This window comes from Nyctibius grandis, chromosome 7 (assembly GCF_013368605.1).
Source record: "Nyctibius grandis isolate bNycGra1 chromosome 7, bNycGra1.pri, whole genome shotgun sequence".
NCBI classification, from domain to species: domain Eukaryota; kingdom Metazoa; phylum Chordata; class Aves; order Nyctibiiformes; family Nyctibiidae; genus Nyctibius; species Nyctibius grandis.
This window is the reverse complement of record NC_090664.1, coordinates 5,051,063-5,066,400: the sequence shown is the minus strand read 5'-3', so window position 1 is coordinate 5,066,400 and position 15,338 is coordinate 5,051,063. Positions and strand designations below refer to the sequence as shown.

The 15,338-nt window shown below is 42.5% G+C and overlaps 1 protein-coding gene across 2 annotated transcripts in view; it reads right to left on the bottom strand.

Annotated features, from left to right (window-relative positions):
• Window positions 1-15,338, bottom strand: part of GLI3 (GLI family zinc finger 3) — a 197,175-nt gene that overhangs the window by 64,952 nt on the left and 116,885 nt on the right. For both annotated transcript variants that reach the window (XM_068404739.1, XM_068404741.1), the window contains exon 4: window positions 3,869-4,074. In XM_068404739.1, the coding sequence (XP_068260840.1) occupies window positions 3,869-4,074 (206 nt within the window). The remainder of the gene's footprint in view (window positions 1-3,868; window positions 4,075-15,338) is intronic.

Sequence of the window (15,338 nt, the reverse complement as noted above, 5' to 3'; positions counted from 1 at the left end):
TAACCTGAATATTGTTACTTACACAGTATTACTAAAAAGAATAATTTATGTTTACATTAGAGAATTGTATCCTAAATGCAAACCTTAGAAGCAAAAAATCAACATTTACAGTAAAAGGAGATAAACATTGCACTGGAGTTCGGAGAAAAGTTTATTCAGCAACAGATTTCTAAAGTGTATAATCTGTCTTTGTTTTTACCAAAAGAAAATGGAAGAATGTGCTTTTGATGTTATAATGTTAAATATAACCAATTTCAGAAATGGTTCAGAAAAATAAAAGGACATCAAATAGGAACAGGAATGGCATAAAAAATGAGCTGACATAAATTGAAGGTTGTTGGTATTTTTTCCAAATTACAAATTGATTTCTCAATTAAATGTAATCTACTTCAGCCATGACAACTTTCTGTGAAATGGCAAGAAAAATATTCAGACCAAATTTTAGAAGAGGAGTAACTCACACTGAATCACTGATTTTAAAAGTTTTACAGTAGTAGGCAACAAGCATATCTTTCCAGACACACTTAAACTACTTCCTTAGCTTTCTGACATAAGTGTCTGGGTTAACTAACAATAACATTGGCTGCAAACTTTAAAATGAACTGCTGCAGAAAACACAGCGAGCACATAATTGCATTACTAAATGTTCCATATGCTCAGAAATGCTCTGGTGCTCTTTAAAGATCATTCCTTACTACCTTCTTCAAACATAAAAAATTAGCCTACTAAATGAGGTATTGCACGAAGGGTAAACGAAGGGTAAATGAGAAGGCCTGCAGCCCCGAATTTTCTCCTGTTTATTCCTGGGTATCTTCAGCTTTGCCCATTTTTATTTTACAAGGGGAGTCATTTGCTTCTGCATTGTGGGCACCGCTGAGCTTTGTTTGAACACTCTGCTCTACACACGCAGACAACTCGGTCCTTACCGAGGAACCCTCTTGTGTTACTCACAGGAGTCCCCAGCCACCCCTGGCCTACCAGTTCTGCTGGGTAAGGTGAAGTGACAAGACAGAAGACACTACACCATTACTGCTGCTGTGGCAGTCATTAATTACAGCTGGCAAGACTTGCAGTAAACATGAAACTGCTCTTCGTTATGTTCCAGATTGTTTTGGCTCTCAGCCATCCCCAGATCTGCAAGTTGACAGACTGAGCCCAATAGTACACTGACCTAATTATCTAACTGGCCTAGAGCAACTAGGGTAGCAAGAGAAATCTCGCTATGACTTTCAGAAGAACAATAACAACTTCTAAGTTTTCATAGTTCAAATGCTATACAACTTAAGCAATGGTGTCCATTGTGTTATTAGCACATTATGTGCGTGTACCCCTGTAAATCACAGGGATTTTTTATTTGCATTCTAGTAGTGCCCAAGCCATGACTCGGCCTATCTGATCCCAGGAATCTGTGAAAAAGCATTTCACTGTATACCTGACTGATCACACAACAAACTATGGATTCCAGAGAACAAATTTAACAGCTTTTCAATAAACATGTTGTTTTACTGAAGTATCTCCAATGCCTCAATCAAGTTACTGTATTTTCACGAGGTGCTGTGCAACACCTGGGCTGTGGTAACTGATCAATGAGCTGTGAGCCTAGAGGAAATGTGAGGTAACATGTATTTAAAAACCAAAGAAAGAAGCTTAAGCTAGTAAGTTTAGCTTGTACTTTTGAAAGGCTAAGGTTGTGTCTACAGTCAGCAATCAAAGCGCAGGGGATGAGCGTTAAGACAGAGCGTACTCAACCGTGTTGTCCACACCCGACTGTCTCATGCCATCTGAAAGCCCGTGGGTATCCAAGGCACCTACATGAGGCTGGCAGGTGTGAGATAGGCCTTAGAGGAGAAAAATACCTTTCCAAGGTGGCAGCTGGAGTTGAAGCAAGATATCTCCCAGACCTGAACTGACATCAAACACCTCCATTGAAGACAGATGAATCTTAGCACCACCATAGTTATGACACAGCTCCAGACTCAGCTGGTAACATGCAATACATGTCTGTATTTAGGTGAACAAAACAGTTCTCTGAGGCTCCCCTGACTGCACTACCTAGAACTCACTGGACTATAAAGGCAAAATAGCACACCAAGATCACAGACAGATTTCTGTGCTGTAGAGACTTAAATTTAGGTGCCAGAATCTGGAACCAAATTCTACCCTGGGACATCCTTGAGTTTCAGAGAGACAACCGCTGCCCTGGTGAATACGGCAAAGCACCTCTAGGAGATTCTGCCTTTCTGGAGTGTCAGCTGGGTGCCGGGTCAGAAACCCCAGTGTACCTCAGATAGCACTATGTGCCTACATCCATGCGAGTGAATTCAGCATTGTGTACCCGAGACCAAGAACGTACGCAGGTCAATGGCTGTGCGATAGCTGGTTTCTTTCCCTCTGTTGTGTGCGTAACTGGAGCATACCTTAAGCATAAATGAAAATCTGCAGGAACGTGATCTGAATATCCTTGAAGGAAAGATCGTAAAGTGTTCTGCATATTAGCTTTTGTGAAAAGCCCAAATATACACTGCAAGAGTTGTCCCAATTTATGCCATTACGTTATAGCTCTATCACGTTTATCCTGTATCAAAAGCTCCAAAGCTCCCTGAGTCAAAACATGTACTTCTGAACATTCAAATTGTTCCTTCAAAATATATATATTTTTTAATACTTTGGCTAAAATAAAAAGGGTAGAATTAGCAAGGATTCATACAACATCCAAAGTGCTGCTAGGAAAGCCCTATGTGCATGCCATATACCTTGACTGACAATAGGTCATTAAAATTTATTCTCATAAGAATATGTGCCCATAACTAATGGATTAACTGTAAAGGTATATGTTCTTACAAGCTAGGATTAATTAGTTATCCGGTTGGATAGGGTGCACCACTCATTTTTCAAATTCAGCTAAAGGCAGTTTAACTCTGTTTGGTAAGTTTCTGCATACACTGGGAAGATCTTTCCCATAGTTAAAACAATAGTTTAATTATCTTCACTACATATTTGTTTGTGAGTATGTGATATTTTAGCTCTCTTCAGCAAATGCTACGATTTTGAAATGTCAAACTGCTTACTCTATTATTGAAAAACCTACTGCTAACAAGACTGAGCCTTTTTGCAACTCTTTGTTGCTCACGTCGGCAAAATTCCCATTGAAATGAACAGGAAATGTGCCAGAGTAATGACAAGAGTGATCACAGGAGTCCACTTCAACCCAAATAACCTGTAAACTAATAGCCATGGTCACACCAAGATCTAACGCAGCAATATTTCAAGTATACTGTCCACCACCTAAACTAAAGGGGCCACCCTGATCATCAGCCACTTCTTCTACATCAGCATCATTTCATTCGGCCGTATCGTTGGCTAGGGTAAACTGAAATAATTCTACATAACTTTAACAGAATTATTGACTAAATAGAACAAGTCAGTGCATGCTTTACACGATTGAAAAATACTATTTTAATTAACAAGCCTTTCGCACCTGAGCAACTCCATGGTTATACACTGAGGTACACTCATGAAGAATGTGGCTTGATTCAGTGCAGATACAGTGGATTTCTTGGGAGATCAGAATCACACCCTGGGTCAGGTCCACAAACAAAAGATATCACAAGACATACACCACCCTTCCAGCTTAAATTTTGCATGAGGCAGGGCTTTTTTTTTTTTTCTTCTCCCTGAAGTTTCAACATTTGTGAGATGTACAAATGAGCTGTGATCGGCTGATGAAGTATTGAAACATTTATGACATAATGAATATGTCTGACAAACCTGCTGAAGCTGCTTTGAACAAGGGGGGGAAAATGTTGACAAGATTAATATAACTTAAGTTGCTACCATGACAGAAAACAGGAAGCCTGTCTTAACCCACCGTCTGTTGGGCTGAGTCCGCGGGCTGCTGAGATCATGGAGAGGGATGGGCTGCTGTGCAGGGACCTGATGTAGTCCATGTAGGGGTTAATGTATGGGTGCGGGGTGCTGAAGGGAGACTCTGATGTTGCAGCAGGATTTCGGTGCGGAGAAATTCTAAGGAACGGAAGCTCTGAGTATGTCGGGCTACTAGATAAGGCAGAAGGCCTGGAAGAAAAAATAAAGAAAAACAAACAGAAACCAGCCAGGTTATCTATATGATAAAGAAAAATACTGTAAAGGTAACACATTCATTTCTCAAAGAATAACAACTGGGTTGCACATGTAATAACTTCCACTAAAGTCAACGGCCTGGAAAGAAACAGGATAGGAAATGAATTCTTCTCTGTACCCATTGTTTGCAACATTTCTCTGACCAACTTTAACATGAGTTTATATTTGGTTTAACCTTTACATCCCTCAATACCCTTTCGCCATGGAGTTCAGCAGAAAATCACTTTAATTAGTGTGAAATATGCACCCTGTATACCACGTATTAATTCTTGCTGCAATATGGAAGACATGCTGAGATGCTGAATCAGCCACATCTTCAAAACCACGTGGCTATTGGAAAAAGAGTTTTGAGAGCTACACTGCGCCCACTCTCTTCATTTGCCAGCTTACTCTTCCTGGAATTGCAAGATTGCACGTTCATACAGAATTCATGTCAGAAGATCCAAACTTTGTAAGCCTTTCAGACAGCTGGGTCCTTTGGAGCATTTTTTTGTTGATGTCCCTTTCCATGAAAGATGTAGAAAACCTGGTGGCAAAGGAAGAAAGATTGCTGCATATGTTTGTTTTTAGCATGGCACCAGAGACCAATGCCTTTAACAAGACCACATTAATTAACTACCTCATTCTTGCAAAGGGAGAGCTGTGGTGCCTTCTCAGGCTACGTGTATGAAGCTGTGATGAACCAAGGCTGAAAGCTGAGTTCACAGCTGACAAAAGATAAATAACCTGCTGTAACCCTACCCATCATTCCACCCTGTCAATATGACAGCATCAGGGCTCTGCGTGGAGACCCTTCTCTCACAGCATCCCGCCTCCAAAGGCACTGGAAAAAGTCCAAATTTCATCAGAAGGGGTTGGAGTGCCTGCCCTTGCCAACCTGCTCTTTGGCAAAAGACAATGATTAAGCCTGTCATGCATTTGCTGTAGTCCAACTGGCTGACCTGAACTAAATGCCTTTTTGTCCCTGTTTTTCCAATTAATTTAGCATATATACAGCACAGACACAGGCAGCAGCTGTGAGAGCAGTGAGGGCAGCCTGTTCCTTTGATGCTGCTGGCTTACAAAGAATAATAAAACAAGAAATGTATTTTTTTTCCTTTAATGTACACATACCGTGATCAATGGAGATAGTTGTCATCACCTAAAAAGGCCAACGGAACGTAATCTTACACAGGAGCCAATTCTGCCCTGCCGTCAGCTCGGAAATGCTAGTGCATCAGCGGGACAAAGATCAAAGTTACACATTCCTAACACGACGCCAGCTTCCCTGCCACAAAATCCATGAGGGCTCATAAAATCTGGGGAATAAAGATTTTTCCTGTTATGATTTTCTCCCTCTTTTCCCTTCACTATTTGGCTTTTGGGTGTTTCTTGCCCTCCTACGGCTTTCTGCAAGGTCAGCCTGTTTAGCCTTCCCGTATGAAATTACCTCCAAAGTTTGTTAGAGAGTTGCATCTGTTGTGTGCTAGCAGCAGGTACCGGCAGCACAGTCACCCCTTTGGCACCCATGCCAGTGACCCACACAAAGCCCAGCTGCTCACCGGTACACCTTCACCGTATTTAAAACACACCAAGAGTCTGAAACCAGAAGCCATTTTCCACCACCGTGCAAACCAGGCATCTCCTTTACTCAGAGTACTTTTTCTCTGCATGGTTTTGAAGCACCTTTGTTTTATGGTGGAAATGAAGCTTTCCTCTTGCTGGTACTGTGAAACCCGACCAGCCACGAAGCATTTGCTGTCTCGCGGTTCCCTGCCAGGCTGAGTGTGGAAGGCAGGAGCCTTAAAACTCACAGTGATGTAGGAAGCAAAAATACCACAGCTGGATATCACATTACAGAGTGAGTTTCCCATCCTGGCAGTGAGGAACATACAGTAGTATAGCAAGTTTAATACAAGAACAACAAAGAAACTAAGTTTGGATGTCATTTTACAAGTAATTTTTTCTAATGTCATCTCAACTCCAAAAGAGTTAGAAACCCAAAGGGCACACAGGCAAGCCGGAGCCCTGGCCTTATCTGGTGCATATCCAACAGAAAACTGTTTAAAAGCTTTTGCAAGAAGGCTGCAAGTCTGTATCAGCCTCAGCGATTCACTCTCCAGCTGGCCAACAGCCAAATGCTGCCGCAGGAGCAAGATTAAGAGCCAGGCTGTCAGCTTCTCCCTCCAGATCCAATGGGAGCCATTCAAGGACACTGGGACTCAACCGCTTCTCCTCCTCCTCAGCCATGCCTCTTCCTCTCTCCGCTCCTCTGAGACCGTCGGTTTTCCAAGGATGCTAGGGAAAGGACGCCGACCTGGGTAACATCAATCGACAGCAGGCATACAAGCTGTATTATCAGAAGCAGAAATAAGATTCCACATAAAGGTCCCAGCTCTGGACTCTAATGTTCACTCGTCTCTCTCCAACATCTGATTTTAACGTGCTGCTAACCTCTCTGCTCAATTCCAGCCTGTGCTTTTCTCACTCCCCTGTGTTTCCAGACCCTTCCTTCCCTACAGTCTCATTTTCCCTCCTGCCTCCATCTGCTCTCAGGTCCCACTGTTTGAGCCCTCCTGATTTATTCCAATAAACATCACATATTCTTCCCTTCCTTTCCCTCCAGGATTAAACTTCACTATGAACATTTTTCAGAAGTATTGTTTAACTTCCTCCTTCAAACTAAAATGTCACTCTTAGAAAGGGTGCAGCCAAACACTATTAACTGTTGCTTTGCAACCTCTTTGCATACCAATAAAGAACGACTTTTGTCCTGTAAACAACAAACAGTACAGCCCAGGAGCGGCTCTGCAGACACTCAATCAGTGACAAGCAAATCAAATCTCCAGATGTGGGTGGCAGTCCACCCCCATCATTTTTATTTCACATGTCCTTTGTCCCCAGCCTTGGCAAATCTGATGTTCTGCCTTGGGTTTGAGGCTACTTCATGGGATGCAATGAGGCTTTAGCACGAGAAAAGGCAGGTACATTTTCAGTTACACTGCATGAAACTTTATGCCTCACCTGTAAACCATGGGCAGGCAGAACTTGCTCTGCATCCTCTCCTACACAGGGGTTTTCCTGTTCAATGACATACTCGGCGCACTAAGGCTTCCTTCAGAGAGAGGGAACGAAGCACATGCATGCTCTTTTCTGAATCAGGACCTTTGTATCTGCTCCCAGAGATCCTGCAAACTCAACTCAAATTTAATACAAAGACTATCATACTTCCAATAGTTATTTGGAATTGGAGGTCTCCAGGTTTAGGACTAAAAGAGATCCCATAGCTGTGATTTATCACTGCAATCTTTATCCTGGCACATTAGGTTGGTTTAATTATTTTTTCAGTAACCTTGATTACACCTACACCCATGATGTAAAAGAGAAGCAGCAGAGAACGGAGCTGGCTGTGAGGGCATCTACCCCTTTCTGTCCAGACTGCCTTCCTGCTCACTGCTAATGTGCCGAAATACCGTGATTGCCACAGAGCTTCCATGCCCCCACTCCCCACCCATCTCCAGCCTGCCAACTTCTCCCTGTGCCGACTCTGACGCTCTGGAGAATCTCAACGACTCAGCAGGAGACCGGCGCACACGTGCTGAGGCAGTGAGATCAGTGTAAGGGCAAACAGGTGTATTTTTTCCTATTAGTCATGACACTTTCTTTTGACAAATGTTGCAGAGGTGTCTGCACAGTCTTAAAAATTTACGTGGTCACACCAGCTCGGCAGCTGCGAGCAGCATCAGATGTATGGCTAATCACAAAATGTGTGAAGCCACTTATTTTTTAAATGCCTTTTCTGACCGCTGCTGAACCACAGGTGAGCTGTATGTAAGATTTCAGTTATTACTCAGGAAAATGGTGTGTCATTTTGTTTTGTTGCTTACAGCTGCAACAGATGAACTCTGCACCAGAAGACTGACCAGCACCAGGTTTGGATTTTAGCTGCCACAAAAACTAAACGAAGTGCAATTCCCTTTTCAGCCCATGCAGCACTTTGATTAACTGGGGAAGGAAGATGACGGGAGTCTGAGAGTTGGTGCGGCAAGCAGGAGCGAGTTATACATATTTCAAAATTATCTGCATGCACAGATCATTACCTCGTGTTATCTTGAAAGGATCACACATTTTTTCCAATCAGCAGAGAGAACGGGGGTAGAAGAGCTCATACCTCAATACTTTAGGTTGTTTTTTGTACCTAAGCATTAGCCAGTTTTACAATGAAGAAGATCAGATGCTCCAAATTCAAGTGGAAATCCTGTCTCTTTCTTTGGTAATAACAGAGCGGCGAACTCGTGCAGGTGCAATACTGCTGCCTGGCTATTAGAGGTAAAAATCCCCAGGTAGGTAAGCAAGCACAGAGCTTGTTAGCTATGTGGCCCTTCAGCCACCTTCTCTTCTCAGTGCCACACTGACAGGATTCAGGAGCACAATTTCCAGTCTCTGCCCGTGTCCCTGGTGTGGCAGGGTGAGGTGAGACAGATACCAGATTAGCTCCGGGTATTAGGCTAGAGAAGGCACAGAGTATTCCCTACCTTACCTCATCTTTCCCTTCTAACTTGCACCTTTTCTTCCACCTACATTCCTGAACTGCTCCTGTGGCACGAGGCAGAAGGAAACCACGGGTGGGAATATGCAACTTCCTTGAATTCTGTGCATTAAAAACTAAAATATTTGGTGATTTTGAGCTTCTAAAAAATGAAGACTGACAAAAATATTAATGGGATTTTATTTTCCAAGTTAATAGATCTGTAACTGTTCAGAAATTTCACAACAAAACAAAAACACTGAACTCCGATTTCCCATTCTCCTTTCTTCACTCCCTTCCCAACTAAGTCACACAGTTTTATCATTCATGTAGACCTAGTGAAGAGCCAGGCAGAGGACCAGTTCAAAGTACCATGAAACCTTCTTAATGTGGATTTACACTTGTAACTGAGTAATGGTGGTTACCCCAGGAATTGAAGGAGGGGAGGGGATGGGAAGAGAAGAGACCCAGTTCAGGGTGCTGGGGAGCAGCAAGGGCCAGCTGTTCTCTAAGGGAAGGCAAGGCAGGAGCCAAGGTTAACCCCAGCACAGGCAATGCACTCCACGCCACCAGATCTGAGCTGAGTGACCAGAGCCAGGTGCTGACAACAGGGTCCATCAACAGCCTGAGACAAGGCAAAGTGAGAAACCAGGTCCAGGGGTGGGCAGTCAAGTGCAGAAGGAGATAGGGCCAAGAACAGGACAGGAGACAAGCTACACCATGGCCCTGAGGGGTCCATCCAGGAGAACAGCTACCTACAGTCCAGGTCTCAAGCTCAGCCAGGAGCAGGACCAGAGACAGGGCCCCAGGCTGAGCTTAAAAGGGACTCCTAGGGGCATGGGGTGTGGGTGGAGGTCCCACGTAAAACTGTTCAAGGCAATTATGGCCTATTAGTGGCCTCAGGGTCCTTGCACAGGGTTTCTTTGCTTTGGAGTCCTTGAACTGCCCTAAGACGTGCCAGAATATCAATCCAGCGCACACTGTCCCTGTTCCTGCATCTCTTGCAACTGTGAAAAGTACCGCGGGCCCTGGGGCATCCTGCGACCCCCACACTTGTCAGAGAGTGCTCTTCAACAGCAATGCTTTCTGGAAGTGGACGTAAAGCCACTCAGGACAGCCACAAAGGGCTGTGTCACGGGAAAACATGGATAAAAATTTTGAGGTTGGTTTGGTGTTAGAGAAGTCATCTGTCATAAATGGTTTCTGAACAGCTGTAAGCTGTGCTTGGGCAAAAACCTCTTCTAAGCACAACCTATCAAAAAAAAAAAAAAAAATTCATGGCGATTTAAGCATTTCCTGATTTTAAAGGAAACTATAACTCCAGGACTGGAAATTTTAATGCCAAGTTTTGTCCTGATAAATTTTTAAATGGCTCTTTTATGAATCTGTTGAAAAATACATTTATATTGAAAACAGCAAGTGATCCTTAACTATAACATTGTAAATATGACACTGAGCTGAGGTTACAGATGGAACAATAATCTATCTCACAGAACAAAGCTTGTCAACGAAGTGGGATGAAATATTGTAACATAACCTAATTTATTATTGCCTTTTCATCCATCTTGTTATATTATGGAAGTGTCAAAGTTCAAACCTCGATATTTAATCATTTAACAGTACGTTATTCAATGCTGGAGCAAGCACTGATGGCATAACTCTCATACCAATGATATCCACACTGTTTCTCTGATACCTGTTCAATTCAGCCCTGCCTGGAGAAGTGAAAAATGTTAAACTCATTAAACTGCCTATGATCCTTTTTTTTCTTTTCTTTTCTTTTTTTCCTGCAATAATCTTCTGGTGGCTGCCCCCAAAACATTGACACTTTTATTTCTAGTAGATCCTGGAAGATGAACAAACAATAAGGACTTTCTTATTATATAGTGACTTCTATTTTAAAGCACATGGCTCAATTCCTTTGGTAATATCTCCCATGTTAAATAAGTATTGTTCGTTTAATGCCATAGTTGCTTGTACACACTGTCCCTTCGGCACCAGCAGTCAACAACTGCCTAATAAAAGGTTTTTATATTAAGAAAGCTGAACTCTAAGAAAGTAATGCCTGATCCTGAAAATATGAGTAAGAACAATTCTAATCATTGTGATTAGCCCAAATGATCAAGTCACTCCTCACTGTTACAAGCACATATGTGGCTGTAGGTGCTCAATAAATCAGGCTCAGGTAGCTAACTATACGTCTAAATGATATGGAAGAATTAAGAGTCAAATAATCATTCTGCTTCTCAAAATCTTTAGTTGCTATTGCAGTGTTCAACCCTACATAAACTGCAATCAGTGGGAAACTGTCCACTGATTCAATTGATAAAATCCCTAAGTGATCATGGACATGATCTTCATAAGCACAAAGTGCTGACCCAATTCTGCTCTCCCCGAGAGCCACCTGTAAAGCTTTCACTGACTTCAGTGCAAGAAGAGTGAGGCCAGCACTGAGTATTTTTAAAATGCAATCCCACAGCCCCTTTTATCTTTGCACTTCTAATTAAATTTGTAAACGATCAAACCCATAAATACAGAGTATGGGAAATCAATAATATAATCTTTTAATACTTGATTTTTTTTCAGAAATTGTGTCTTAAAATAGGCACTCCATTCCCCTCAAACCACTCACCTCCTCAAAGCTGCTGTATTGCATTCTTGGACATAGGAAAACAAGCAAATGATTTTGAACATTTAAAGAATTAGAGTTAATTGAATACACTGAAATGTCAGAGCACACTTCATGTGAAAGAGCTCAAGTACTACGAAAAGGTAAGCACTGTTAATTGTATTTTCTTAGTAGTGCAAATGAAGAAGAGGGAAAACAAGAACATGCTTAAGTCCTAACACGAGAAAGAATCTTGATTTCCTATACTCCTTTCCATGTTCCAACACCTAGCCAATATTTTGCTCACTTTTCCTCCAAAATTCACACTGGAACTGTAGTCAGTACGGGGAAGTTAAGTGACAGAATCAGATTTAGCAGCAACCTTCCACTCAGTAGATATGTGTACAAATAAACCACGAATGGGTCAGTGCCTATGTAGTTTACGCATCAGAGGAGCCAGATCAGAGTTTAAGGTACACAGGTTCTGGTTTGGTTTCCATCACTTATCTGCTGTGCCACCTTGGACAAGTTTGTCGACTTCCTCATCCGTTGCTTCCCCATCTGTAAAACTGTGGTAAAGCACTCAGAAAGCGTTCGGTATCTACAGTGGAAAGGTCAGACCAAGAGATACTATGTTATTGATATTTTCTCATTGAGGCAAGGACAATACCTTACAAAATGTGTGCAGTTCTGGCATGTAAATTCCTAAAATACACAAACAACCTCACTTTGGGTTAGAACAAAATGTTTCTCCCTCATAAAGTTAAAAGGTATTGTTGCAGGAAAAAATAAAAGACACAAATGACCGCACGAGAGATGTTCATGGTGCTTGAAATCATGCACGACAATTAGTCGATGACCCGCTGCAAGAGCATTACTCTGGTTCCCCTTCCCTTCTTTGGGAAGTGTTAACATTATGTAGTTACAGTTAAAAATTGGCTACATTAATCAAGGCACTAAATCCTTAGTCAGTGACTGTACTCCTATTTTTCAACTGATGGACTGCCTGAACGGAGATCTAGCTTTTTTACATACATCCCCTGCTACTTGTAATACTTCATAAATAACCCAACCATCAGCTCGTGGATTCCCTCAGGAAGAGTTTATGCTGTAAAAAGCAATGAACATTCATTCCATTTTTTAACATCTTGTTTACACAAGGTCAGCTGCAATACTGGTCATCTTCAGCCCACAGTAACACCTGTATTGACTACAGCGAGCAACTGCTGCTCCAGAGGCCACTGAGTCAAGGTAATATTCATTTCATTACACGAGTCTTGACATGCGTTCCTTAAATGTGGAGGCAGATATAGTTTTGACTGATTTATTTTTTTTCCTTCAAATAAAACCACGTACTGTCTCCCAGCATTTCTCCAAGTCAAGCCCAGCCTTCTTGTTCTCCTCCTCACACAACGGTAATCTGCCCACAACAACCCGCCTCTCCTTTTCCTCTTCCTTCTGTTCTGCTACCAACTGCTGTCACTGCCTCCCGACACTCCTCTGAGACACCGTCCGCTTGGCCTTTGCATACAGAGCGTCCCAGCCTGCCTCGCCTTCCTCCAAATCCTTCTCAGGACTGCTGCAAAGAAATCGGTGACATGGGGAGGATTACGTGGGTTTACTTGGCCATTTCTTTGCTTGTACAAACCAAGGGTGCAAACATACAAAAACATGACTGACTGTAACTACTCCCTCCAAATGCCATTTGCCTTTCAGGCTTCCATTGACGTCCTCTTGCAAATTTTGTGGCAGCTGGGTAAGCTTTTACTGTCCCCAACTACCCAGCTGGTGCCTGTCCCAGCACATCTCTGCCTCTAACCACTTCAGTGCCCGGTTTCAGTGAGCCAGAGTAAAGTTGCCAGACTGTAACTGGGGCAAATGCACACTGTCTGACGCTGCTGAGAGACAAGGGATAATCTTCAGGGAGAGGAAAAGAGCTGGGGCTGGTCACCCCCGGGGCCGTCAGAACTGACTCACCAGTGTTCATTTGCCAAAGCGACCAGACCGCAAGCTCTCCCTGGCAGAGCTCCTGGTATTTGCACAACACTCAGCAGAGCTCTGATCCTGCACAGAGCTGTTGGACATTGCAGCAATGTAAACAGTAAATAAAAGTAATGCTAACTAGACACGCCACGATTTCCACCGCTTGCTTCTGCTAGAGCCTTACCAAGGCGTTGCCTTACTTTGCTCAGTTCACACCGACTTCTGTGAACCATAAGTAGGGTAAGACCCTATACCCAGGCTTCAGAGCTATTAGATGTTTTCCTGTGTCTACCAGCACAGCCCAACCTCAGTGCTGGTAAACTTTTCCTGCCCTATCTTCAGCTAGTTCCAAGTCTACTGACTTGTGGTCATTAATATGTTGAGGATAATGTACCAATGCTGCATTTGATGCAGAACTCATCATCACGAATATAAAACACATGCATAGGACAAGCAAATGTTATTTGAATAAGCCTCGGAAAAGTGTTGCTACACATTAGAGGAGAGACTGCCATGGACCTCCACATACCATTCCCTCTTCTAACTATGCGGTAGCACAAAGTGCAGCAGGAAAATCTAAAAGGTCTACAGCATTCTCATCATCTGTTGTTATTAATAACAGACTGGACAGTGAAATTACCAACTGCATTTCTACAGCAAACTTCGCCACTCTGCAATTCTCTTTTGATGCTCTAGAGGTGGTCTCATTTGCTATTCAAATTTTAGCCTCCTCTTGGTTACAGGCAGGGCCTGCCATCTCTTGAAGTGTTTAACCACAGCGGCACCATCATATGAATGTGTGGGCATATATAAACCCCGACAGCATTCATGTACCCCTTTCTTCCTTCCCTTTCCCCTTCCTCTCCTCCTGCAAAAGAGTGGGTCAAAGGAGTGTCAGAAGCTTTCTCACACTTAATGCTGTTAAGGCAGCTAATTGAATAAACATTTGTTTAACATTTGCTCCTATTCCACTAATGCACTGTGAGAATGAGAAGAATTTTATTCCCCTTCTCCCCCCCGTCCTCCCCCTTCCTCAGGAGTGCCACTAGCTGTTATCGCAGTGACTAATGTGCTGTATGTGGCCATTATAGTCTTCAACTCTGAAATTACACCCAGGATGAACGATAGGCTCTGCCTGTATGCTGATTGGAGTTGGATGATGATTGATTAGAAGAAAGTCAGACTACGTAGCCATGCAAAAAGAACTGCACTAAGCCACAAGCTTAAAGAGCATTTCACCAGTGGCTTCAGAGCTATTAGATGTTTTCCTATGAACAACATTTCTCACATCCAGGTTTGCACATTTTATCTTTATTCTTTCAAATCCTGAAATTGCTTGGATAAGAGGGTTTTTTATATATATATATTTATACACATTTCTAAGAGTAGCCTCAACTTTTAGGGGAAATTGAAGAGGCTTTGTGTCAAGTACAGCTAAATCCAGCCTTTCTATATCAAACCCCTGCTAGAAAATTACTGTGCAGATGATAAGGCTGAAAGATATAATAAAAAGTGACTCTACTCAATTTACACTGCAATATTGGTATGACTGAATATTTTTCATTCAGGTGACTGATAAAATCACTAAACTGTATTGCAGATAAATAAAGGAGGCTTCTGTCAAGAATAAACACCATTAATCATGAAGTCTCACCCTCTGAGTGGCTGTGCTATGCAACTGCACAAATGCACCATCACAAGTGGCATGTGACCCAGTGCCTCCTTTCTTCCCCCAGCTCCCTGGTGACGCTGTCTTCTTAGGAAACTTTCTTATTTTTTTTTACTGCCTTTACAACATTTGGAAGTCCTGTAATATCTTTTCCATTCCAGTTTATGCATGATTGCAACTGCAATATAAATTTCAGTGATGATACGTTCAGCTAAAAATTGATCCCATGAGACAAAGTGAACCAATGCAGCCTGTGGCCACATTGCTCCAAATCCAGTGTTACAGTGAGAAGTCTGTGTTTAAACTGGTGAGGATGAGATCTTTGTAATTCTAAAGGTGAAACAAGTAGGAAATTTTTATCAGGTCCCCCAAGCCCTCTTCCCCTTTTCTCCCAAAACCACATTTTCTTACTGGTTTTATTACTTAGATTT